Here is a 24,453-nt window from a genome sequence, read left to right on the forward strand (position 1 = left end):
GGGGTTGTGGGACTCTGAGGTTGGAGGCGGTGGATGGGAGATCCCCTGAGGTTATGAGGTTATGGATGGTCTGGGAGATGATGGTTTGGTGGTGGGAGGTGGGGTCATGGTCAAGGGGACAGTAGGAGGAGGTGTGTGCGAGCTGGCGTTTAGCCTCAGCAATATAGAGATCGGTGTGCCAAACTACTACCGTGCCTCCCTTGTCTGCCGGTTTAATGGTGAGGTTGGGGTTGGAGCGGAGGGAGTGGAGGGCCGCACGTTCCGAGGTTGAGAGGTTGGAGTGGGTGAGAGGGGTGGAGAGGTTGAGGCGGTCAAGGTCACGGCGGCAGTTGGGTATGAAGAGATCGAGGGCGGGTAAGAGGCCAGCATAGGGTGTTCAGGTGGATGGGGTGTGTTGGAGGCAGGAGAAGGGGTCATCAGAGGGTGGGCGGGAGTCCTGGTTGGAGAAGTAGGCGCACTGCCCACTTCTGATCTTACAATAGATAGAATGGCAATGAAGAAGCATCTGAACATCAATGGGCCTACAAGATTAAGCTGCGGACTGTGGTCTACCGAAAAGATAAAAGAATGATATTAAATATATAATGATATACACATTGTGTATATCACTTTGGTAATATCATGAACCAGGAAAGTTAATTGTAAGGAAAGACACAAGTTTCAAGTTTTAGGTGCAGAAGGTGATTGGAGAAGATCTATAAAGGTGGAAAAATGAAGTTTAATGACACCTACCTAAGAGCTTACTCTCATAAATCATATTTAAAAATTTGAGTAAATCTGAATACCAGGATAAATTGTAAAAAGTAATCCCTATTATTATCTATCTGATTGACTTACAGATTCCACAGGATGATCATAGAATTATGGACCCAAACGGATGTCTGTCTTTCTTCCGTTCTGCTCCTGCATGTGTCACTCGCCAATCAGCCAAATACTTTGGAAATCTTCACACACGTGAACAGTTAAATGGTATAACAACCTTCATCGATGCCAGCATGGTGTACGGCAGCACAGAGGCCCAGGCAAACCTCTTGAGAGACCAAACAAGTAATTTGGGTCGGTTACGTGTGAATGTAGTCTTCACAGACAATGGATTGGAACATTTACCATTTATAAATGATTCAATGAACCCTTGTGCTCAAAATCGCTGTCGGACAGCTGACAATGATCATCCTGATATCCCCTGTTTCATTGCTGGTAAGAAATAAACTAAGGAAAGTTCAGATAGTGCACCTTCTGTACATATAATCTCATTGCTTAAGTTACCATATACAGCTGTTACCAATTGCCCAAAACACTAGCCAAATTTGCAGACGATAGCCAATTTTGCTTTGGAAGATCTTACAAAGACATTAAGATAGGATTAATGCATTTAAACATTGGACCATGCTCAAATCAAATACAGTTAAGTCAATTAAGAAAGGGAATTTCAAATTAGAAATGAGCAAAAAATACTGGGAATGCACACTGGACTAGAGAAAATGTACCATAGCAGGTTATTTAACTGATTTGAGTCCGTTGATATCTATACATTTAAAACTTTAAAACCTGCTGTGTTCTTTTTCACATACTAATCGAACTGTGGCATTATCAGTGTTTGCTTTATAATAGATTTTCCAGGATTTGTATTTTTAAACACACATCCTCTCCATTCCAAAGATTGCTTCCTTTTATCATCAATGCACCAGCTTGCACCAGCCCAGATATCAGTTCCGCTATTACTGAATCTCATTCATATATTTTGCCAGTTCCAGACACAATTATTCCAGCTCTCCATCTTTTTTTTTTATCTGTCTTCTATTTTATTCCTGTGGAGATTTCATATAATTGTCTGTGTATTTTCCCCTTGCTGACACAAGTGAATTGGATAGGTAATGATCAGGATTACTTACAATCCATCCTGGCATTCAGTTTTACACTAATTTTTTTAATTATACACGTTTGCTGTGTTATTAAAATGATTCTTCTTTAATCATTATCAGTTGTCATCTGTTTCCAGATTTTCAGCAATCAGCTCAGAAACAGATTGACTCTTTGTCATAGAAAATGTCCTTATTCTTGACTTGGAACAGTGGTCCGCATGCCTCCCTCCAATGTGTTTTCCTCAGCCGTACAAAATCATTCATCTCCTGGCTTTTGTGGTGCAGTGGTAGTGCAGCTACCTCGGGATCAGGAGGTCTGGGTTCAAGTCCCACCTGCTACCGAGGTCTGTAATAACATCTCTAAACAGATTAATTAGAAAATATCAAGTTCCACAGAGGATATCTTTTAGATTAGATTACAGTGTGGAAACAGGCCCTTCGGCCCAACAAGTCCACACTGACGCGCAACCCACCCAGACCCATTCCCCTACATTTACCCCTTCACCTAACACTACGGGCAATTTAGCGTGGCCAATTCACCTAACCTGCACATTTTTGGATTGTGGGAGGAAACCGGAGCACCCGGAGGAAACCCTCGAAGACACGGGGAGAATGTGCAAACTCTACACAGAGAGTCGCCTGAGGCAGGAATTGAACCCAGGTCTCTGGCACTGTGAGGCCACAGTGCTAACCACTGTGCCACCGTGCCATCCATTTTGAAAGTAAATGAATGCGTAAAATGAGCTTTAGTCCTCTAGACAGGGAGAATGGGGAACTAATCGTAGATAATACGGAAATGACAAAGGACATAAAAACATTCCAGTGATAGCTATATGTCAGGGAGCGGAAGGAACAGAGGAACTTGATGAAATCACCAGGGAATTGGGACTGAGCAATTTGATGGAGATGCAGTTTGGCAAATCTTTGGGTTCTGATGGGCTTCATCCAAGGGTCTTAAAAGAGGTGTCCAAGAGTGTGATGCTGGAAAAGCACAGCCGGTCAGGCAACATCCGAGGAGCATAAGAATCAATATTTCAGGCACAAGCCCTTCATCAGGATTGAGGCTTGTGGGCCAAGGGGGCTAAGAGATAAATAAGAGTGGAGTGGGGTTGGGGGGAAGGTAGCTGGGAATGCAATAAGTAGATGAAGGTAGGGGATGAAGGTGATACGTCGGAGAGGAGGGTAGAACAGATAGATGGGAAGGAAGATGGACAAATAGGGCCATTCAAGAAGGCGGTGCCAGGTTGGAAGGTTGGGACTGATATAAGGTGGGAGGAGGGGAAACTGGTGAAACCTGGATCCTCTTAAAAAAGGTAGCTAATGAGGTTGTAGATTAATTGGTGTTAACTTTCCAAAATTCCCTAAATTCTGTAACGGTTCCATCAAACTGGAAAATAACATAAATAACCCTATATTCAAGAAGCTGGGAGTTTGCGGCAGGGTGTGGTAGAAAGAAACTATGAGTTAGATCGTTTGATGTCTTCTATGGGAAAGGTATTAGAATCAAGCATTAAAAAGGTTATAGCACCACACTTCCAAAAGCTCAATATAATCGAGAAGAACAAGCATGGTTCTAAGAAAGAGAAATCATTTTAATCAGTTCGTTGGAGCTCTTTGAAGGACTAACACATGATGTGACAAGAAGGGAGCTTGTTGATGTACTAGAGTTAGATTTGCAGAGAGCAACTGACCAAGTGCCATATGAAAGGTTATTGGGCAAAGCAGGAGTGCATCTTGTAAGGGGTAACATATTAGCATGGATAAAGATTGGTTGGCTGGTAGAAAACAGAGTATGAAGAAAAGGGACTTTTTCTAATTGACAGAATGTGTTGAGTGGAGACTTGTAAGAATCTGGGCTGGAGCTTTAGCTTTCTACAATTTGTATCAGTGACTTAACTAAGGGCAGTGAAGGCTTGGGAGTAAAATTTGCAGTTGACACAAAGATAGAAACAAAGTCAGTTGAGCATGAGTAGGCCATTTAGCCCATTGGCTCTGCTGTGCCGTTCAATATGATCATGATTGTAGGAATTAAAATGAGAAAAGTACGCTGTGAAAAGGGCATAAGTAATTTGTCGATGGATGCAGATAGGTTTGGTGAGTGGGAAAGAATCAGAGAGTATTTTGTGAGGAAAATATGAGGTTGTTCACTTTGGTAGGAAGAATTAAAAGCAAAACATTATCTAGGTGAAGAATGATTGCCAAATTCCAAAGTGCAAAGGGGAACCTTGGTGTTCTAATTCATGAGCCACAAAATTTTAGTTTACAGATACAGTTTCATATGTGGATTGTGGGATGAAGCATCATCCCAACATCCACAAACACAGTGGCATCAGAACATTATTTCAATGAGCCACCATATGCTGCAGCACAGAGGAACTACACAGAACAGAGGAAAATCTGAGTATTCAAAAAGAATGGGTACCCAATGAACACAGTCCACTGATTTCTCAGCAACAAACCCAAACAGGGAGACAAGACGTGTCCAGAAACCCTAGCCATTCTCCCCTACATGAAAGACTACTCAAACCCCTTGGCATTATGGTAGCCCACAAACCCACCAACACACTAAAACAGCAGCTAAAGAACTTGAAAGATCCTATACAGACAACAAGTAAACTAATGTTATGTACAAAATACCATGCAAGAACTGTAACAAACGCTACATTGGACAAATAGCCACCAGAATACATGAACATCAACTAGCCACAATATGACACAACCCTCTCTCACTAGTATCCTTACAGACAGATAAGGAAGGACACCACTTCGACTGGGACAACATATCCATCCTAGGACAAGCCAAACAGAGACAAGCATGAGAATTCCTAGAAGCATGCCATTCCAACTGGAACTCTATCAACAAACACATTGACTTGGACCCCATTTAGCACTCCCTGAGAAAAAGAACTGGGAATGACATCACCACAGGAAATGACATCACCCAAACATATAAATAGAAAGCAGCAATCATCTTCGTCCACAGGCTCACTGAAGATGTTACCTACATTGATGACAAAATGTCTGAAAATGAGCCTTCCAGCTCAGTGAGCAAACCTACATCCAGAAGCCCAAACTGAGCTACAAATATTCTCAAAACTTGCTAGCATAACCGTTGGGCCATTAACTCAGTTTCTCTGTCAGCAGATGCTGCCAGAATGAATGAGTTTCTCCAGAGCTTTCTGCTTTGATTTCAGATCTCCAGTCATTTTATTTTATAAAAGTAAGGAAGTCATGCTTCAGTTAAACATAACATCTTGGATACTGTGCACAGATTTATGGAACAATGTAACTGTATTGAAAGCAGGTCAGAGGAGGTTGATACGTTGTTAGCTGAAATGAGTGGCTGTCTTATCAGGGATGGTTTGACAGACTAGGCTTGTTTCCAGGGTGATCATGATAGTGAGGTGCTTTGATTCAAGGATATAACATCTTGAGCAGTAGCTTGTGGCTCAGAGGTAGTGACAGAGGCCTGAGTTCAAATCCTAATTCTCCAGTGCTGGACAAATCTGAACAAGTAGATGAGAAAAATCTATAAGATCTTGAGTAGCCTTTATAAGGTGGAAATACAAAGAATGTTGCCTTCTGTGGATAAGTCCAGAACGAGGGACACTGTTTAAAATGAAAGGAAACCCTTTTCGGGCAGAAATGGTAAGAATTATTTTCACTGAGGATTGTATAACTTTGGAACCCTGCCTCAGAAGGCAGGGGAAGCAGCCTCGTTGAATATTTTCAAGGGGATGTAGATATATTCTTGTCAGGCAAGGAAGTCAATCATTATCAGGGGTGATGAGAATGAGAAGTTAGGAAGACAAAGAGATCAGCCATGATCATGTTGCATGGTGGAGCAGGCTGCCACTTTTATTATAAAAAATCTCCAGCCAAACTTTAACCACTATTTTGTCTTCTCAGAATCTAATTAACGTCTTCGTTATATTCAACATTTTCTATTTTTATTTCAGGTTCCTGAATTTGTCTTGCCTCTTTTAACTACACAGGTGACACGCGTGCAAATGAGAATGTCAGGATCACGGTGCTCCATACATTATTCCTCCGGGAACACAATCGCTTGGCGAGAGAGCTGAAGGAACTGAACCCACATTGGAGTGGAGAAAAAATCTACCAGGAGACGAGAAAAATCATTGCAGCAATTCACCAGGTGGACTAAATGTGTGATCATCTCCTGATCCATGGATGTGGCCAGTGAACGTGCACACATCTGTAACTGTGCCCCTAGTTAAATAGTTAACAATGAGCAAAGAACAGTGCAGGCCCTGAGGCCCACTAATACTACACCGACACATATAACCTTTGTAGTGGGCCTAACTTAACTTAAAAAGCACAATTAATAACTGTCAAGCAAGCTGTTTTTAAGGGTGAATTGTTTATATTAAGATTGATTAGATTCCTATAGTGTGGAAAAGCCCTTCGGCCCAACAAGTCCACACTGACCCTCTGAAGAGCAACCCACCCAAACCCATTCCCTACATTTAATCCTGACTAATGCACTTAACACTACAGGCAATTTAGCATGGCCACTTCATCTGACCTGCACATCTTTAGACTGTGGTAGGAAACCGGAGCACCCAGAGGAAACCCACGCAGACATGGGGAGAGTGTGCAAACTCCACACAGATAGTTGCACGAGACAGGAATTAAACACGGGACCCTGGCACTGTGAGGCAGCAGTGCTAACCACTGAGCAATCATGCCACCCTATTAACTTATTTGAATAAATTTCATTGTTCCTTGAAGTGTACAAAACAATTAGAAAAAATGCAGTGTTTTTCAATTGAAACATTGCCAAAGATAAGTCAAGAAAAAGCCGAAGAGAATTAAATTTCATCTGATTACCAGTGTAAGGTAACTAATGTCTATCAACAGGTATCTGTTACTGGACATTGCAATATCCACCTAGAAAGCTACCATGGCACAGTATAGGATGAGGTCCCATGTTCTTACAAAGTATTTAAACACTGGGAGTGCGTACCATGTATAAGATGTACTGCAATAACTCACTAAGGATTTTTTAGCAGCAACCTTCAAATCCATGACTTCGAAAATAATGAGGACAACAGATACATGGGAAAAATTTTCCAAGAAGTCTCACACCAACCTGACCTAGAACTATATTATTCTTCCTTTACTTCCACTAGGTCAACATTCTGGAGATCCCTTTCAACATTGGGGGTGTACCTGTAGCACATGGACTGCAATAGTTCAAGGCAGCTAACTGCCACTTTCTCCAGGTTAACTAGAAATGGGAAATAAATAAGGAAGGGCTGGATGTCTTGAAATACATAAAAGTGGATAAATCCCCAGGACCTGATCAGGTATACCCTAGAACTCTGTGGGAAACTGGGGAAGTGATTGCTAGGCCTCTTGCTGAGATATTTGTCTCATCGATAGTCACAGGTGAGGTGCCGGAAGACTGGAGGTTGGTTAATGTGGTGCCACTGTTTAAGAACGGTGGTAAGGACAAACCAGGCAATGATAGACCAGTGAGCCTGACGTCGGTGGTGGGCAAGTTGTTGAAGGGAATCCTGAGGGACAGGGTGTACATGTATTTGGAAATGCAACAACTGATTAGGGATAGTCAACATGGCTTTGTGCATGGGAAATCATGTCTCATAAACTTGATTGAGTTTTTTGAGAAAGTAGCAAAGAGGATTGATGAGGGCAGAGTGGTAGATGTGATCGATCTGGACTTCAGTAAGGCATTCAACAAGGTTCCCCATGGGACACTGGTTAGCAAGATTAAATCTCATGGAATACAGGGAGAACTAGCTATTTGGAGACAGAACTGGCTCAAAGGTGGTGGTAGAGGGTTGATTTTCAGACTGGAGGCCTGTGACCCGTGGAGTGCCACAAGGATCAGTGCTGGGCCCTCTACTTTTCATCATTTATATAAATGATTTGGATGTGAGCATAACAGGTATAGTTAGTAAGTTTTCCAATGACACCAAATATGGAGGTGTAGTGGACAGTGAAGAAGGTTACCTCAGATTACAATGGGATTTTGATCAAATAGGCCAATGGGCTGAGAAGTGGCAGATGGAGTTTAATTTAGATAAATGTGAGGTGCTGCATTTTGGGAAAGCAAATCTTAGCAGGACTGAGACACTTAATGTTAAGGTCCTAGGGAGTGTTGCTGAACAAAGAGACCTTGGAGTGCAGGTTCATAGCTCCTTGAAAGTGGAGTTGCAGGTAAATAGGATAGTGAAGAAGGCATTTGGTATGCTTTCCTTTATTGGTCAGAGTATTGAGTACAGGAGTTGGGAGGTCATGTTGCGGCTGTACAGGACATTCGTTAGGCCACTGATCGAATATTGCGTGCAATTCTGGTCTCCTTCCTATCGGAAAGATGTTGTGAAACTTGAAAGGGTTCAGTAAAGATTTACAAGGACGTTGCCAGGGTTGGAGGAGTTGAGCAATAAGGAGAGGCTGAATAGGCTAGGGCTGTTTTCCCGGGAGTATCGGAGGCTGAGGGGTGACCTTATAGAGGTTTAGAAAATTATGAGGGGCAAGAATAGGATAAATAGACAAAGTCTTTTCCCAAAGGTCGAGGAATCCAGAACTAGAGGGCATAGGTTTAGGATGAGAAGGGATAGATATTAAAGAGACCTAAGGGGCAACATTTTCACACAGAGGGTGATACGTGTATGGAATGAGCTGCTAGAGGAAGTGGTGGAGGCTAGTACAATTGCAACATTTAAAAGGCATCTGGATATGTATGTGAATAGGAAGGGTTTAGAGGGATATGGGCCGTGTGCTGTCGGGTGGAACTAGATTGGTTTGGGATATCTGGTCGGCATGGACAGGTTGGACCGAAGGGTCTGTTTCCATGCTGTACATCTCTATGACTCTATGACTTTAAATGCTGGCCAAGCCAAAGATGCTTTCATCCTTGCAACGAATAGCCTAAAAGGGAAATTAGGGCATCCGTTCCGATATACATTTTCCATCATTTGTTTCACCTTTGCTCACTTGCTCATCCATCTTCCCTTCTTTCTCACTACCTAGTATGACACTAAGCTTTCTTTTTCACACTTCCAAACCTATCCTGTAAAATAAATCATGGTATGTATAGGAAGTTGCAGCAGGTTGGCAACATATACATGCTGAAACATGTATATCTATCTTTGCAAACAATAAGAGAATTCAGCACAGTCTCTTTGGCACAACTTAATCTTGTTAACACGACAATCACCCCCACTGAAAGCAAGTCAGATTGCCTGCCACCAATCAAAAGGCAAAAATGTTCCCCTGTTACATTCTCTGACAGATACACCCAGGCCTCCGCATTATTTCGTAACTATCAAATCTCTGGTTTCTTTGTATTTTTGAGGAGAAATATTCTGGAGAAATATTCTAAGTTAAAAGTCGTACTGATCTGGAAAAGAATTGGCAAAAAAAGGTGTTGAATATCAAATGGGTGATCACATTTTTCTGATAATTGCCTACAGGTTATATCTCTGAGAAGGCAGGAATATTCTGTTTTGATGCACTACAGTTACCTTATTTAAAATAAATGAAATCTTTGTTCCATGTGCTGATGTAAATTTGAACTCAATCTTAAAATTAGAGGGTAAATGGCAGCTGCAGTGCACTTCTTAATTCCTTATTGCCAAAATATATTTTTTCCCCTTTTGTGGTAGGAATACTATACTCTTAACTTTCTGACATCAATCCTGTGATATTATTGATTTCCAGATTAATTCGCTTAGTGAGTTGTTTTCTCACCTTTCTTCACATACAGATAATTACCTACAGAGACTACCTACCCAAAATAATTGGCCCAAGAGCAATGAGGAAATACCTGCCCAAGTACAGAAATTATAATAGTTCCATTGATCCAAGTATTAAGAATGCTTTTGCCACTGCAGCCTTCCGATTTGGACATGCTTCGATTCATAAAATAGTGCCACGTCTGAATGAAAGTTACAAGGAACATCACAAATTTCCCAATTTATTGCTGCGTAATTCCTTCTTCATTCCAGGGAAATTGATATACCAAGGTAAGAAGCACACTGTAACATGACTACCCTAGGTGTTGATGTATTGAATGGGTACAGTTCATTTGATACAATATTGCCATTTCATTTTTTATATTGTTGGCCTTCGCATTGAGCCAAGTAAAGTAATATCAGGATGATTGCCATAGAAGAGGAGAGTGAGGTAGAAAGGCAGGGAGGTTTAGAGAGGGAATTAAGAATTTAGTGTCCAGCTAAATGAAGGGAGGCCACCAATAATGGACTGAGTAAAAAAATTAAAGATGTCACCTTTTGTTATCAAATCTTAAGTTATCTCGAGAAGGTGACTTAAAAGAAGTTCTGGGATTTGCATATTAATGAACCGATACCTGGAACCCATTCTAAAAGATGAAAGACTTAACAACAATCCAGCTTTGTTCAATATATCATTTCAGTTGCATGCCGCTGTCAATCCTTTGCTATAGATTCTGTATCTTATGTTTCACAATCACCTGATGAAAGAGCACCACTCTGAAAGCTAGTCCTTCCAAATAAACCTGTTGGACTATAAACTGATGTTGTGTGATTTTTAACTTTGTACACCCCAGCAACACTAGCCTCTCCACATCATGGATTGAATAAAGTTGGAGATCTGCAACTTTTGACCCAAATTGGATAGCAGAGATTTCAGATCTATACGGCTAGGGAAAGTTATGGAGACTGGAAGGGACGAGAAGGGATTATTTAGGCCCTCACAACCTCCCAATAACTATAGTATTGAAGATTTGTGCTCCAGAACTAGCGAGCCAAGCAATTGTCTGGCCAAGCAATTCCAGTACAGCTACAAACACTGGGATCTTCTCAATATTAGGGCCATTGCCCAAGTATATTTATTCTAATACTCAGAATGATCTTGATGTTCTTAATCAACCACAGACATGTTTTGACATATGTAAGGGACAGGTAACACTTGAACTCAGACACTGCCACTACACTACAATAGCCCTTTGCCCACATATTTCCTGTCAACAGCAGAACAATTCTAATCCATAAAATTAGTGCCAAACCAGTCTAATCACAACCATCAATAAAGGGCATAACTGGTAGTTCTATTATATCATTCAGCCATGACATGTTCTCAGTTTGGGTTCTGCTTGGACCACCAGTCTCCACACCTCATTTTGGCCTTGGTCCAAACATTGACAAAACAGCTGAAATACAGAGGTGCCATCAGAGTCTGAGGCAACACTTAAGTGAATGCAGTAGTAAAAGTGATATCCATATGGAATAGCATATCAGGAAGAGGGTGCTTGGGTAATTAAATGGTGGCCAGAAGAAGAGGGGTCAGGATGTCCTTAAGGAAGGCCAGCTGAAAAGAATGGGAGCAGAAAGTAAAGGATGTCAACGCATGGAGTCTGGTACTTGCCGAAACATGTTCAATGACTTCACATTTGTAAAAAGAGGTCAATGACTGCCTCTTCAAGTCACATCTCCTATCCATAAAGCATCACCCTTGCACACTGCTCAAAGTACCCCATGCTGATCACACAAACCTTAGCCCTCACTGAAACTTAGATCTCAGGCATAACATACAGATTCTCCATCTCGCCTTCACACACCATCCAATGACAGCAGCATGCCACAATCTTTCAATGCTGCTTTATCTCTCCAACTATGTGGTCTGACAGGCACACCACCCAAATACAGTGCAGCACAATTACTGACAATTTACACTCTGTATTAGTCTGAGAAGACTATAGGGCAGTGCCCTCATTTGAGACAGATGGCCAGTTTAGCCTAAGCATTACCATGTCTCAGGCAAGATGTGAGGTTGAGAAGGCAGGATCTTCATGGTAATCTTAGTTGGTCCAGGAATCGAACACATGCTGTTGGGATCACTCTCCCTCGCAAACACAGCCACCCAGACAACTCAGCTAAGATCGATTGCTGCCACCTTTTGTGAGCTGTTGCAATCTGAAGGCTGACTCTCAAGGCCCAGTCCTTCATAAGGGCATCTTACAAAACCATTGGCAATCTCACTCAATGAAAGGTAATTGTTTTCCAGACAGTACCTAGTAAAAGCTCTAGACTAAGGTTTGGCATCACAGGCCGAGTGCTATGGGAATATACAAAGAGATTTATTCTGTATGTATCGTTGGATATACTTTGGAATGAATTTATTACATAATTATTACTGTTAATGCTGATTTTTATTTCAGGATTTTTGACCAAGAAGACTAGATAGTCCAAAGGAATGGAAAAGTTGTGGAGAAGCTGTGGTAGTCTTAAGATTTTAACTGAACCAGAATCTAAATAAACTGCTCATTGATGGCCTGTCTGGAGGATTAAAATCCTGGATGCTTCCATCCTTTCTTCTCCTCCTCTTCCTTGTCTGCCTCCTCTTGCTCCTTGCAAAGTCTAATAGAAAGCTACAATCTTGTGCCATCAGATCATACAATGCCCTTGAATTTGGGGACACACTGCAGTGATTACTGAAGTTCTCCCCAATGATCTACATATCTGAGGATTAATGTATCAGAATGCTGATGATTTGCTCTACAACATCCCCTGGTGGTCTGCATAGCTCCAATTGTGCACACAATGTCAGGTAGCAGAGGAAAGCATTGAGCAGGGAGCCCTTCTTTCCAGGCTGACAAACATTGGTAGGTCCTAATGGTTTGCATATGGTGCGAGTGGCCAACTGGTGCAGGATGAAATTGGCATGATATCCTGTGACACAAGTGCAGCCAATATACATGCTAAGGGTATGCTAACCCTGGCTGTTCCAACACACCTTTCAACATGCGGCACCTATAAAATCAATGCCTTGCTACAGCATTGAGAGTCCCATTACCTGTAAAAACCACTTGCCTACCCCCACTGCCTCACTGTGGTGATTGATGACTGGGACTTGGAGTGGAATTTTGAATGAGCTCAAGTTTATGGAGAATCAAAGGTCGGAGGTCAGTCAGGAGAGAATTGTAATAGTAAGATCAAGAGGTAACAAAGATATGGAGGCAGATTTTAGTAACAGATAAATGGAAGCATAGGTGGAGTCTGTAACCTTCTGCCTGTACCTCTTTCCACTCATTGATAATTCCTAATCTCATTGACCTTTGTTAACTCTTTACCTCCTAAAGTTTAAAGGATTGATCTTGCCTTTATATTTACACAGCACCTCATTCTTCTCATGCTTTTTCTACTTCCCTTCCCTCTCCGTTATCCCATAATTGTGCGGACTTTGCCTTCTCTCCCCAAGTGCAACACCACAGATTGAATAATAGTCCTTGAAATGTTTAGAGAATTTCAGTAAAAAACATTCTTCCTTGCCTTTTAGGTGGAATTGATCCATTTCTTCGTGGATTAATTAAATATCCAAACAAACTAATGAAGCAAGATATCGTTCTTGTGAATGACTTGTATGATCATCTGTTTGAAAATGTTAGTCAGGTGGCTGATGACTTGGCTTCTCTGAACATGCAACGAGGCCGGGATCATGGACTTCCAGGTAATGGAGAATTCAAAGTCAAGTGTGAAGTGATGCAGTTTTAGTGCCTTTTGTATTTCATCCAAGGGGCCAAATAGAGTATAAATGAGGGGAGGGGAAAGATCCTGTGAAGAGTGAGGACATAGCATGAAAGTGCATTATGTTATACACTGCTGCACTGAGTATCAATGATACAGGGAGTCAATGTTTATGAATGTGGTGCTAATCAAGCAGGCTGTTTTGTCCTGGATACTCATAGAATCTTAGAATCCCTATACTGCAGAAAGAGACCAATCAGTTCATCAAATCTGCACTGACTATCCAAAGAGCATAGCTTCCAGGCCCAGGCCTCTTTCCTATCCCCATAATTCCACATTTCCCATTGCTAACCTGCATAGCCTGCACATCTCTGGATGCTGCAGAGCAATTTAGCATGGCCAAACCACTTAACCCTGCACATCTTTGGGCTGTGGGAGGGAACCAGAGCAGCCGGAGGAAACCCATACAGACAGAGGGAGAATGTGCAAACTCCACACAGACAGTTGTCCAAGGTTGGAGGCAGCAGTGCTAAACACTGAGCCATCATGTCACCCATATAAATGATGATGCAAAGCTTCTTGAGTTTGTTGGAGCTGCATATATCCAGACAAGTGAGGAGGATTCCATCGCACCCCTGACTTGTAGATAGTTGACAGGCATTGGGGGGATGAGGAAATGAGTTACTTACTGGAGGATTCCTTGCCTTTGATCTCCTCTTGTAGTGATAGTGTGGTTAGTCCAGTTCAATTTCTGATCAGTCATAACCTACAGGATGTTGAAAATGAGGGGCTTCAGTGATGGTTAATACCAATTTCCAATCATGAATTTTGAAGCAGTAATGTACAGAGGATGCAACAGAAATTTTGACTAGAGCAAAACAGAAATTGCTGGAGAGACATACCCAGTCTTACAGCATCTGTGCAGAGAAAGCAGAGATTCAGGTCCAGTGGCCCTTCTTCTGAAATTCTTATTATACCTTGCAAAGTGCATTTAAGAGCACACTGCAAGCAGAGACAGTCCTCATTTCAGCATAAAGATGAAAAATGGCCTTCACCAAGTTGTATCGACCATAGCAATACTCTTTTGCAACACATTTTCAAAGACATCACTTACTTTGAGTAACTGACCACGCACTCACCTCGATGATGCTATGTATCTGGAATCTTGAGCAGCTTCCGGGGCACAGATGTAGTTTTGGGAGGAGATTTCAGATGCAGTTTGTTTGGGACAGATTTCAGCAGCTTTAAAGAGTGCATTCCACTCTTCGTACCTGTGAAATGTTCCAGTAATGTGAGAGAAATTCTCCAATTCTCTAACCCACTGGATGTAATGATGCCCAGAAGGTCCGTCGTTCAGTTGGGAATTTTTTGGTGGTACTTTAAGTTTTGTCTTGAGACTACAGACTCAGAAAGAGACACACATTCTGTCCTCTGAGAAGGCCCTCTGGTATGAGATGCCTCTCAGGTGCTTCAGTTGTCAGTGACATGCCTTCTCCAGAATCAAGGATTATGGAAATTTTTAACAATGATGACAGTAAAGGTGCTGGAAGTCTCAGTGAAGACTGCCATCAGTACCTGAACAAGATTCCTATTTCGTCTGGCCCGCCTGCATTGTTCTCACGGCTGTTTTAATTGAACATTTCCGTACTATTTACAGCCTCACTGTCCTCCACCGCTCCTAAAATCTAAACTCCAGTCAGTTTTACACCAGAGGAGAGTTCCCATCTCTGTCGTAAAAGTGCAGCCCCTGATTCTTCTAATAATTTTATTTTGTTCAGCTATTTAACTGACTTCTTGGCTGAAAATCCAGGCATTTCATAACGGTTGAATTACTTGACCCCTGTCTGACTGACAGGTCTATTTTGCAATCTCTGCTGACAATTTCACAGTGTTTATTTGTGAGGTGGAGAAGTTTCAAAGGCCTGCAAATTCTGCTGTTGATAATTCAAAGGATCTGAATAATTGACACATTTATTATTTTGTATAAGAAGGAGTTTTTGTTAGCACTGCATGAATAACTCTTAAAAAGAACCTGTTATAACAATAGGATGCATTATTTCTATACAATCAACAGTGGATGATTGGGACTGAAAGCGGTATCTCTCTAGCATGGGCATAGGAAGAGCCATGGGGAAACCATGAATGGTGAGGGCTGAAGGACACTAACCTTTGCATCATAGCTGGGATGATTCCTCTAGGACCAAGTGAGTCTTTTTGAACAGCCTGCCTCAGCATCCATATGGCTCCCTCAGACCTCCTTATAGATTGACATGCCTGACTGTCCCCCCTCACCAACAATAAAGAGCCTGTCTTCTCTGGCATTTTCTCCTGAGGCAATTGAGCCAAGCCAGGAATTTTCCCAACTCCCATCAGAATGGCATGATGGCTCAGTGGTTTGCTGCCTCACAGCACTAGGCCCCTGGATTCCACCCTAAGGCAACTGTCTGTGTGGAGTTTGCACATTCTCCCTGTGTCTGTGTGGGTTTCCTCTGGGTAGTCTGGCTTCCTCTAACAATCCAAAGATGTTGGTCATGCTAGAATGCCACCTAGATGGATTACCCATGGAAAATGAAGGGTTACAGGGATTGAGTGGGATGGTCTTTGGAGGGACATTGTGGGCTGAATGGCCTACTTCCACAATGTAGGGACTGTGATTCCATTGCCCTTCTCAAACGTCCAGGTCAATTTATTGGATAAATAAATTACTCCTTCACTCCACACTGGAAAGACCAAAACCATTCTCTTTCATTCCCCCACAAAAATATTCCACCTTTTCCCTGATTCCATTCATTTGTCTGTCAGTCCATTCAGGCTGACATCACCATCAGCAATCCAATTTTTGTCTTGATCTTGAACTTCCACATTCAACTTAATTCTATATTCACTCATTTCTGACTCATTAAACCTTTGTGGTAATTGAAACATTTTCTTCAACAGCCTGCCAACCTCAAACTCCACTACCCAGGACCTCTCTCACATGATGTTAGGCTCCCATTATCATGTTTATTGTCTGTAATGTCCACATATTTCAATTTCCCAAAACATTAGTTTCAATTCTTATTTCTTGGTGTTGAACTTCTCCCATTGAAATTGCACTTTTCTGATTCTGCAAACATGAAGAATTATGATCTCTTAGAGTCATAGAAACATAGAGACGTACAGCATGGAAACAGACCCTTTGGTCTAACTTGTCCATGCCGACCAGATATCCCAACCCAATCTAGTTCTGCCTGCCAGCACTCAAGCCATATCCCTCCAAACCCTTCCTATTCATATACCCATCCAAATGCTTCTTAAATGTTGCAATTGAACCAACCTCCATCACTTCCTCCGGCAACTCATTCCATACACGTACCACCCTCTGTGTGGAAAGGTTGCCCCGTAGGTCTCTTTTGTATCTTTCCCCTCTCACCCTAAACCTACGCCCTCTAGTTCTGCACTCCCTGACACCAGGGAAAAGATTTTGTCTATTTATCCTATCCATGACACTCATATTTTAAAAACCTCTATAAGGTCACCCCTCAGCCTCTGACGCACCATGGAAAACAGCCCCAGCTGTTCAACCTCTCCCTATAGCTCAAATCATTCAACCCTGGCAACATCCTTGTAAATCTTTTCAGAAGCCTTTCAAGTTTCACAAAGTCTTTCCGATAGCAAGGTGACCAGAATTGCCACGCAATATTCCAACAGTGGCCTAACCAACATCCTGTACACCTGCAACATAACCGCCCAACTCCTGAAATCAATACTCTGACCAATTAAGGAAAGCATACCAAATGCCTTCTTCACTATCCTATCTACCTGCAACTCCACTTTCAAGGAGCTATGAACCTGTGCTCCAAGGTCTCCTTGTTCAGCAACACTCCCTAGGACCTTACCATTAAGTGTATAAGTCCTGCTAAGATTTGCTTTCCCAAAATGCAGCACCTCACATTTATCTAAATTAAACTCCATCTGCCACTTCTCAGCCCATTGGCTCATCTGGTCCAGATCCTGTTGTAATCTGAGGTAACCCTCTTCGCTGTCCACTACACCTCCAATTTTGGTGTCATCAGCAAACTTACTAACGTTACCTCTTATGCTCACATCCAAACCATTTATATAAATGATGAAACGTAGTGGACCCAGCACCGATCCTTGTGGCATTCCACTGGTCACAGGCCTCCAGTCTGAAAAACAACGCTCCACCACACTCTCTGTCTTCTATCTTTGAGCCAGTTCTGTATGCAAATGGCTAGTTCTCCCTGTATTCCATTAGATCTAACCTTGCTAACCAGTCTCCCATGGGGAACCTTGTCGAACGCCTTACTGAAGTCCAGATAGATCATATCTACCATTCTGCTGTCATCGATCCTCTTCGTTATTTCTTCAAAAAACTCAATCAAGTTTGTGAGACATGATTTCCCACGCACAAAGCCATGTTGACTATCCCTAATTAGTCCTTGCCTTTCCAAATATATGTACATCCTGTCCCTCAGGATTCCCTCCAACAACCTGCCCACCACTGACATCAGGCTCACTAATCTATAGTTCCCTGGCTTGTCTTTACCACGTTTCTTAAATAGTGGCATCAAGTTAGCCAACTTCCTGTCTTCCGGCACCTCACCAGTGACTATCGATAATACAAATATCTCAGTAAGAGACCCAGAAATCAGTTCCCTAGCTTCCCACAGAGTTCTATGGTACACCTGATCAGGACCTGGGGATTTATCCCCTTTTATGCGTTTCAAGACATCCAGCACTTCTTCCTCTGTAATATGGACAGATATCACCATCTATTTCCCAATATTCTCTATCTTCCATGTCCTTTTCCACAGTAAATACTGATGCAAAATACTCGTTTAGTATCTCCCCCATCTCCTGCGGCTCCACACAAAGGCTGCCTTTCTGATCTTTGAGGGGCCCTATTCTGTCCCTACTTAGCCTTTGTCAATGCATTTGTAAAAACCCTTTGGATTCTCCTTAATTCTATTTGCCAAAGCTATCTCATGTCCCCTTTTTGCCCTCCTGATTTCCCTCTTAAGTATCCTCCTACTGCCTTTATACTCTTCTAAGGATTCACTCGATCTATCTTGCCTATACCTGACATATGCTTCCTTCCTTTTCTTAACCAAACCCTCAATTTCTTTTGTCATCAGCATTCCCTATCCTACCAGCCTTTTCTTTCACCCTAACAGGAATATACTTTCTCTGGACTCTCATTAGCTCATGAAGTTTAATGAGAATTGATGACCCACCACGTCTTAAGGTCTGGAGAAAAATTCCTGAGAAATCCAAGATCAAATTTGACAATTGATGTGCACTTTGGGGTACTGACAAACAGTTTTGATTCCAGTCAGACTGGATTTTCACTCTGGTGCAGAGATGAAATGTTTCCTGGCTCTGCAGACGCAACCAGGAAAATACTTACTCAGAAGGTTGAGATTACATTCCAGGTTCAGGGAATTCCCTGGGAGTTAGGTCGGGTTGATCTCAGATTGAGAGGGGAAACTGGCCACAAGTCTCCACTATGCACCAGCACAGTGTAGAAGATTGAAAACTAATGAAACCAAAACAGCCCTTCAGCCCACATACTTCATAACCCCTCCCTCCCACACACAGTGCCACTGCCACTTCCATATCAACCCCTATTCACTGTAGCCCTGTTCCCATGCCCATTACCCTCATTACCCTCCATACCATCCAGGCCAGATGATATCCCTTTACTCACCCATGTTCCCTAGTAACCCCCTGCAGCCAATGTTTCTCCATAAGCTCTACACCAACCCATATACCTCCCCCATTATCCCCAGGACCCTTTATATCTCCGATGCTAACTTACTGCTGACATGCCAAAGGGGTAGGGTAGGTAAGAACAAAACAAATAGGAATAGCAGTAGGCCATCTGGCCCCTCAAGCCTACCCTTTCATTCAATAAGAGCATGGTTGATTTTCTCATGGACTCACGCCACTTATCCACCCGCTCACCATAGCCCTTAATTCCTTTTGAAAATCCATCTATCTTTGCATTCAAAACATTCAACAAGGGTTGGGGTGGGTGAGTCTGGGTGGGATGGACTGAATAGCCTGGTTCAACACTGTAAGGATTCTATGATTCTATTCTATCATTCAGTACACCACTATGAATAACACAACAACCTTATTAGCTGAGAGATCCTCTTTGAGGCTGAAGGTATACTCCAATACTGCACTCAATCGGAATCATTGGCTTCCTTCTCTCCTAAAACAATCAGATTATTGCATTGCAACCCATTCCATCATTTCATCCTGCTTGCATATTTATGACATTTATAAGGTATAGTTTCAGTTCAACAAATATATATTGCTAACATTTTTTAAATACATCTGTTTCCTGGAGTGGGAAGTCGTAAACTAGAGGGCAGAAGTTTAGGATGAGAAGGGAGAGATTTAAAACGGACCTAAGGGACAACTGTTTCACACAAAGGATGGTACATGTATGGAATGAGCTGCCAGATGAAGTGGTGGAGGCAAGTACAAATACCACAATTAAAAAGCAACTGGATGGGTATATGAATAGGAAGAGTTTAGAAGGATATGGGCCAAGTGCTGACAAATGGGGCTAGATTAATTTAGAATATCTGGTCAGCATGGACTGAAGGGCCTGTTTCCGTGCTGTCCTTCTCTATGACTCTATGACTGTATCATGTGAGCAACCAATTGCTCAATAGCCACTGAAACCAAAGTTAACGCTTGGGGCCAGTGACCCTTCTTCAGAACCTGATTCTATTCAGGACTCTTCTGAAAAATGGTTCATTGGACACAAAACATTACCTCCGTCTTCTCTCCATAGATGCTGCCAGACCTGCTGAGTTTCTCCAGCAATTTCTGCTTTTGTTTCAGGTTTCCAGCCTCCGCAGTTCATTGTTTTATTGCTGCAGAAAAGCTCGTGTTTGCAGTTCTTGCCACTGATGTGTTCGTGCTAAATATCAACTTATAGATTACACAAATCATAGCCTCTGCTTCTTTACAGTTTCAATTGGCAGTTAATTGGTTGCCATTTCCATCATGCCTATAAACTAACATTTCCTTTTCTTTTTACCAAATATCACGAAGGATACAATTCCTGGAGAAGATTCTGCGGTCTTAGAGCACCGAAAAATAAGAAGGAATTCAGCAAAGTTCTCAAAAACCCAACAGTGGCAAATAATCTCATCAAACTGTATGGAACTCCAGAAAACATTGACTTGTGGCTGGCAGGAATCATTGAACCCTTTGTGAAGCATGGAAGAGTAGGCCAGTTGTTCGCCTGTCTGATAGGAAAGCAATTCCAAGAATTGAGGGATGGAGACAGGTAATGGAAAATGGTATCAAAAAAATAATCTTGTGATGTTTGTGTTGCAAAAATATGGATTTTCCACTGAGCTTCACTCTGTGTGGAGTTGCCACAGCACAGTGGTGCTGGGGGGAATGTATATCACCCCAATATAGGTAGGTTTGGTTCAGGTGGAAAATCAGTACATTAAAAATTTGGATACCAACCCCAATCGATCTTCAATCCAGCATCTTCTATTCTTTACAGAAACGGGGTGATGTTTGAGAACTGAATTGAGTAATCAACCCACTTCTATGAAGAAAATTGACAACTGAACATGATTATGTACCTCATTTAGTGACTGCCTTAAATTTGATCCTGAAACAGCAAGTTTTCCAGACCTTTGGTAACTGGAGAGTTGAAAAGGAACCTTGTCTTTTTGCTTATCTGCTGTCTACTTAAACAACTTATCTCGCTGATTCTTTCCACAAGAGTTTAATTTTTTTTATGAAGTGTAATAAAGTATTGAGCAGACCTATGTGGCAATGATTTTGGAGCTGAACCATTATTGTTGGAGGGTGGAGGGTGATATTCTCTCTGATGCAGAACACACCACAGCAAAGTAGGAAGTAATTGTGCACGCATGTCATGTTGATCCTTTGTAGAGGAATTTCTCTCCCAGTTCTGGTGGAACTGGAACAGCAAAAAATAAACAGGCGGGACATGTGAGAAACCAATTGCTCAATAGCCACTGAAACCAAAGTTAACGCTTGGGGCCAGTGACCCTTCTTCAGAACCTGATTCTATTCAGGACTCTTCTGAAAAATGGTTCATTGGACACAAAACATTACCTCCGTCTTCTCTCCATAGATGCTGCCAGACCTGCTGAGTTTCTCCAGCAATTTCTGCTTTTGTTTCAGGTTTCCAGCCTCCGCAGTTCATTGTTTTATTGCTGCAGAAAAGCTCGTGTTTGCAGTTCTTGCCACTGATGTGTTCGTGCTAAATATCAACTTATAGATTACACAAAAGTATGTGCTGGAGCCTAGGGACTGGGTGTGCCCTTTCAACTCCTAATTCACCAACAATTTCCGAAACTTTAATGCTGAAAACGTCAGTAATACAGGGAGATGTAAGATGAAGCAGCTCCATATTATTTCCAGTGATTGGTAATTTCTTCCCCTTAAAGAGCACTCTCTTGCAAAGAGAAGAAGCAACTTTTGGAAGGATGCATTGCTACTAAATTGTCCTTTTCTCTGTTCTAGCCTGGCAACCTCTCTCATCTTTAATTTATCATCAGGAGCCTATCCAGTTTCCTGTATTGCATGCATTTCTTTCATGTTCTGAGATGTTACCGTATTTGAATAATTTTACAATCGATGTAAAGTCCCAGATGCTATATGGATTGAATTCTCTTATGAAGATATTATTGCAACATAAGATAAATTTGGCTAATTGTAACTAATTTTCAGTTGCTACAAGACAAAGTTGTTCGGAATTTAACATAAATTAGCAACCTTATTCAGGCTTTTAGTTTGACTCAAATTGAATCCAAACTCCCTGAACCAGGACATAATGGGCTGACCACAGAGCAAGTTTCTATATTGTAGAAATTCATCAGTATGTGAGAAATACTCTGATTCCTGTTCCTTAATAAAACAACTGGCTCAAAGAAACCAAGAAAGCGGTGGAGAAATTATAAAATTGTTATGAGTACATGAGAAACTGAAACTAAATCAGTTATAAGAACAATTAATCTTTTTTTAAGAATCCCTGCAGTATAGAAACAGGTCATTTAGCCAATGCATCCCCTCCCTCCCCCAACCCGGCCTATTCCTGTAACCCTGTATTTTCCATGGCTAAACCACCTCCGGGGAGAAAGTGAGGTCTGCAGATGCTGGAGATCAAAGTTGAAACTTTATTGCTGGAACAGCACAGCAGGTCAGGCAGCATCCAGGGAACAGGAGATTCGACGTTTCGGGCACAGGCCCTTCTTCAGGAATGAGCAGAGAGTGTTCAGCAGGAGAAGATAAAAGGTAGGGAGGAGGGACTTGGAGGAGGGGCGTTGGAAATGTGATAGGTGGAAAGAGGTCAAGGTGAGGGTGATAGGTCGGAGTAGGACGGAGGCGGAGAGGTCAAGAAGAAGACTGCAGAAGACTGCAAGAAAGTGAGGTCTGCAGATGCTGGAGATCAAAGTTGAAACTTTATTGCTGGAAAAGCACAGCAGGTCAGGCAGCATCCAGGGAACAGGAGATTCGACGTTTCGGGCACAGGCCCTTCTTCAGGAATGAGCAGAGAGTGTTCAGCAGGAGAAGATAAAAGGTAGGGAGGAGGGACTTGGAGGAGGGGCGTTGGAAATGTGATAGGTGGAAAGAGGTCAAGGTGAAGGTGATAGGTCGGAGTAGGGTGGAGGCGGAGAGGACAAGAAGAAGACTGCAGGACAGGAAGGCGGTGCCGGGCGGGAGGGACTCGGCTGAGACAAGGTGGGGGGAGGGGGGATGAAGAAACTGGTGAAGTCCAAGTTCATCCCCTGTGGTTGGAGGGCTCCCAGTCGGAAGATAAGACGCTCCTCCTCCGACCGTCGCGTTGTTGTGGTTTGGCGGTGTTGGTGGGGTGGTAGGTGAGGACCAGTGGGGTTCTGTCCTGGTGGCGGTTGGAGGGGCGGGGCTCAAGGGCGGAGGAGCGGGAAGTGGAGGAGATGCGGTGGAGGGCACCGTCGACCTAGCAGAGAGTGTTCAGCAGGAGAAGATAAAAGGTAGGGAGGAGGGACTTGGAGGAGGGGCACCTCCGGGGCAATTTCCCATGGCCAATCCGCCTAACCTGCACATCTTTGTATTGTGGGAGGAAACCGGAGCCCCTGGAGGTAACCAACACAGACCACAAGTAGAATGTCCAAACTCCACACAGATAGTCGCCCAAGGCTTCAATCAAACCCAAGTTGATGGCGCTGTGAGATTGCAGTGCTAACCACTGAGTCACCCTGCCACCCCATGGGAACATGTACATTTCAATAACTTGCATTCACACCACTGACATTTTCTCAGTCTTATTGTGCATTGTCTTGTGTGTAACAGGTTATCACAGAATATTGTTCAAAAGACCCATTATATTAGACCCATTTGGTAGTGTCTGATAATTACATTTGGTTACTTTCTAGATTCTGGCATGAACAGAAAAATATATTTTCTAAAGAACAATACCAAGCTCTTCTTCAGGTTTCACTGGCAAGGATAATCTGTGACAACAGCAAGATTGAATTTCTTCCGATTGATGTATTCGAATTAAATCAATTTCTGAACTGCCGCTGGATTCCAAAGCTAGATTTGAAATTTTGGAAAGATGTGATGGTAGGGTATCATTATTCAAACGTTGTACTGTCTATTAAACATTTTGTTCAACTGAGCAGAACTAAATGAATGTAAGAAAATACAGTTTTTTTCTATGAATCTAAGTGAAGAAAAAGGCCTCTGGATCAAAAAGACATTTGATTAGGTACATAAATAAGAAAGATTTAGAGGGATATGGGCCAAATGCAGACAAATGGGATTACTTTAGTTTGGGAAATCTGGTTGGCATGGACAAGTTGGGCCAAAGGGGCTGTTTCTATGCTGTCTGACTCTATGGCTCTATGTCATGCTGATCCCCACTCAGCTGGTTTCCAACCCCTCCACACCCTTCCCAAAAATGGTACTTTCCATTCCTGACGAAGGGCTTATAACCAAACTCTCCTGCTCCTCGTGTGTTGTATAACCTACTGTGCTTCTCCAGTGCCACACTTTTTGACTCTGATCTCCAGCATCTGCAGTCCTCACATTCTGCTCAGCTA

General features: G+C 42.4%; 1 protein-coding gene across 1 annotated transcript in view; it reads left to right on the top strand.

Annotated features, from left to right (window-relative positions):
* Positions 1-24,043, top strand: part of LOC122564222 (myeloperoxidase-like) — an 83,472-nt gene extending 59,429 nt beyond the window's left edge. The window contains exons 7-12 of the mRNA XM_043718919.1: positions 840-1,197; positions 5,858-6,018; positions 9,619-9,877; positions 13,170-13,340; positions 20,432-20,669; positions 23,785-24,043. Coding sequence (XP_043574854.1) covers positions 840-1,197; positions 5,858-6,018; positions 9,619-9,877; positions 13,170-13,340; positions 20,432-20,669; positions 23,785-24,043 — 1,446 coding nt within the window. The remainder of the gene's footprint in view (positions 1-839; positions 1,198-5,857; positions 6,019-9,618; positions 9,878-13,169; positions 13,341-20,431; positions 20,670-23,784) is intronic.
* Positions 24,044-24,453: the final 410 nt, after the last annotated feature.

Source organism: Chiloscyllium plagiosum, chromosome 28 (assembly GCF_004010195.1).
Source record: "Chiloscyllium plagiosum isolate BGI_BamShark_2017 chromosome 28, ASM401019v2, whole genome shotgun sequence".
Taxonomy (NCBI): domain Eukaryota; kingdom Metazoa; phylum Chordata; class Chondrichthyes; order Orectolobiformes; family Hemiscylliidae; genus Chiloscyllium; species Chiloscyllium plagiosum.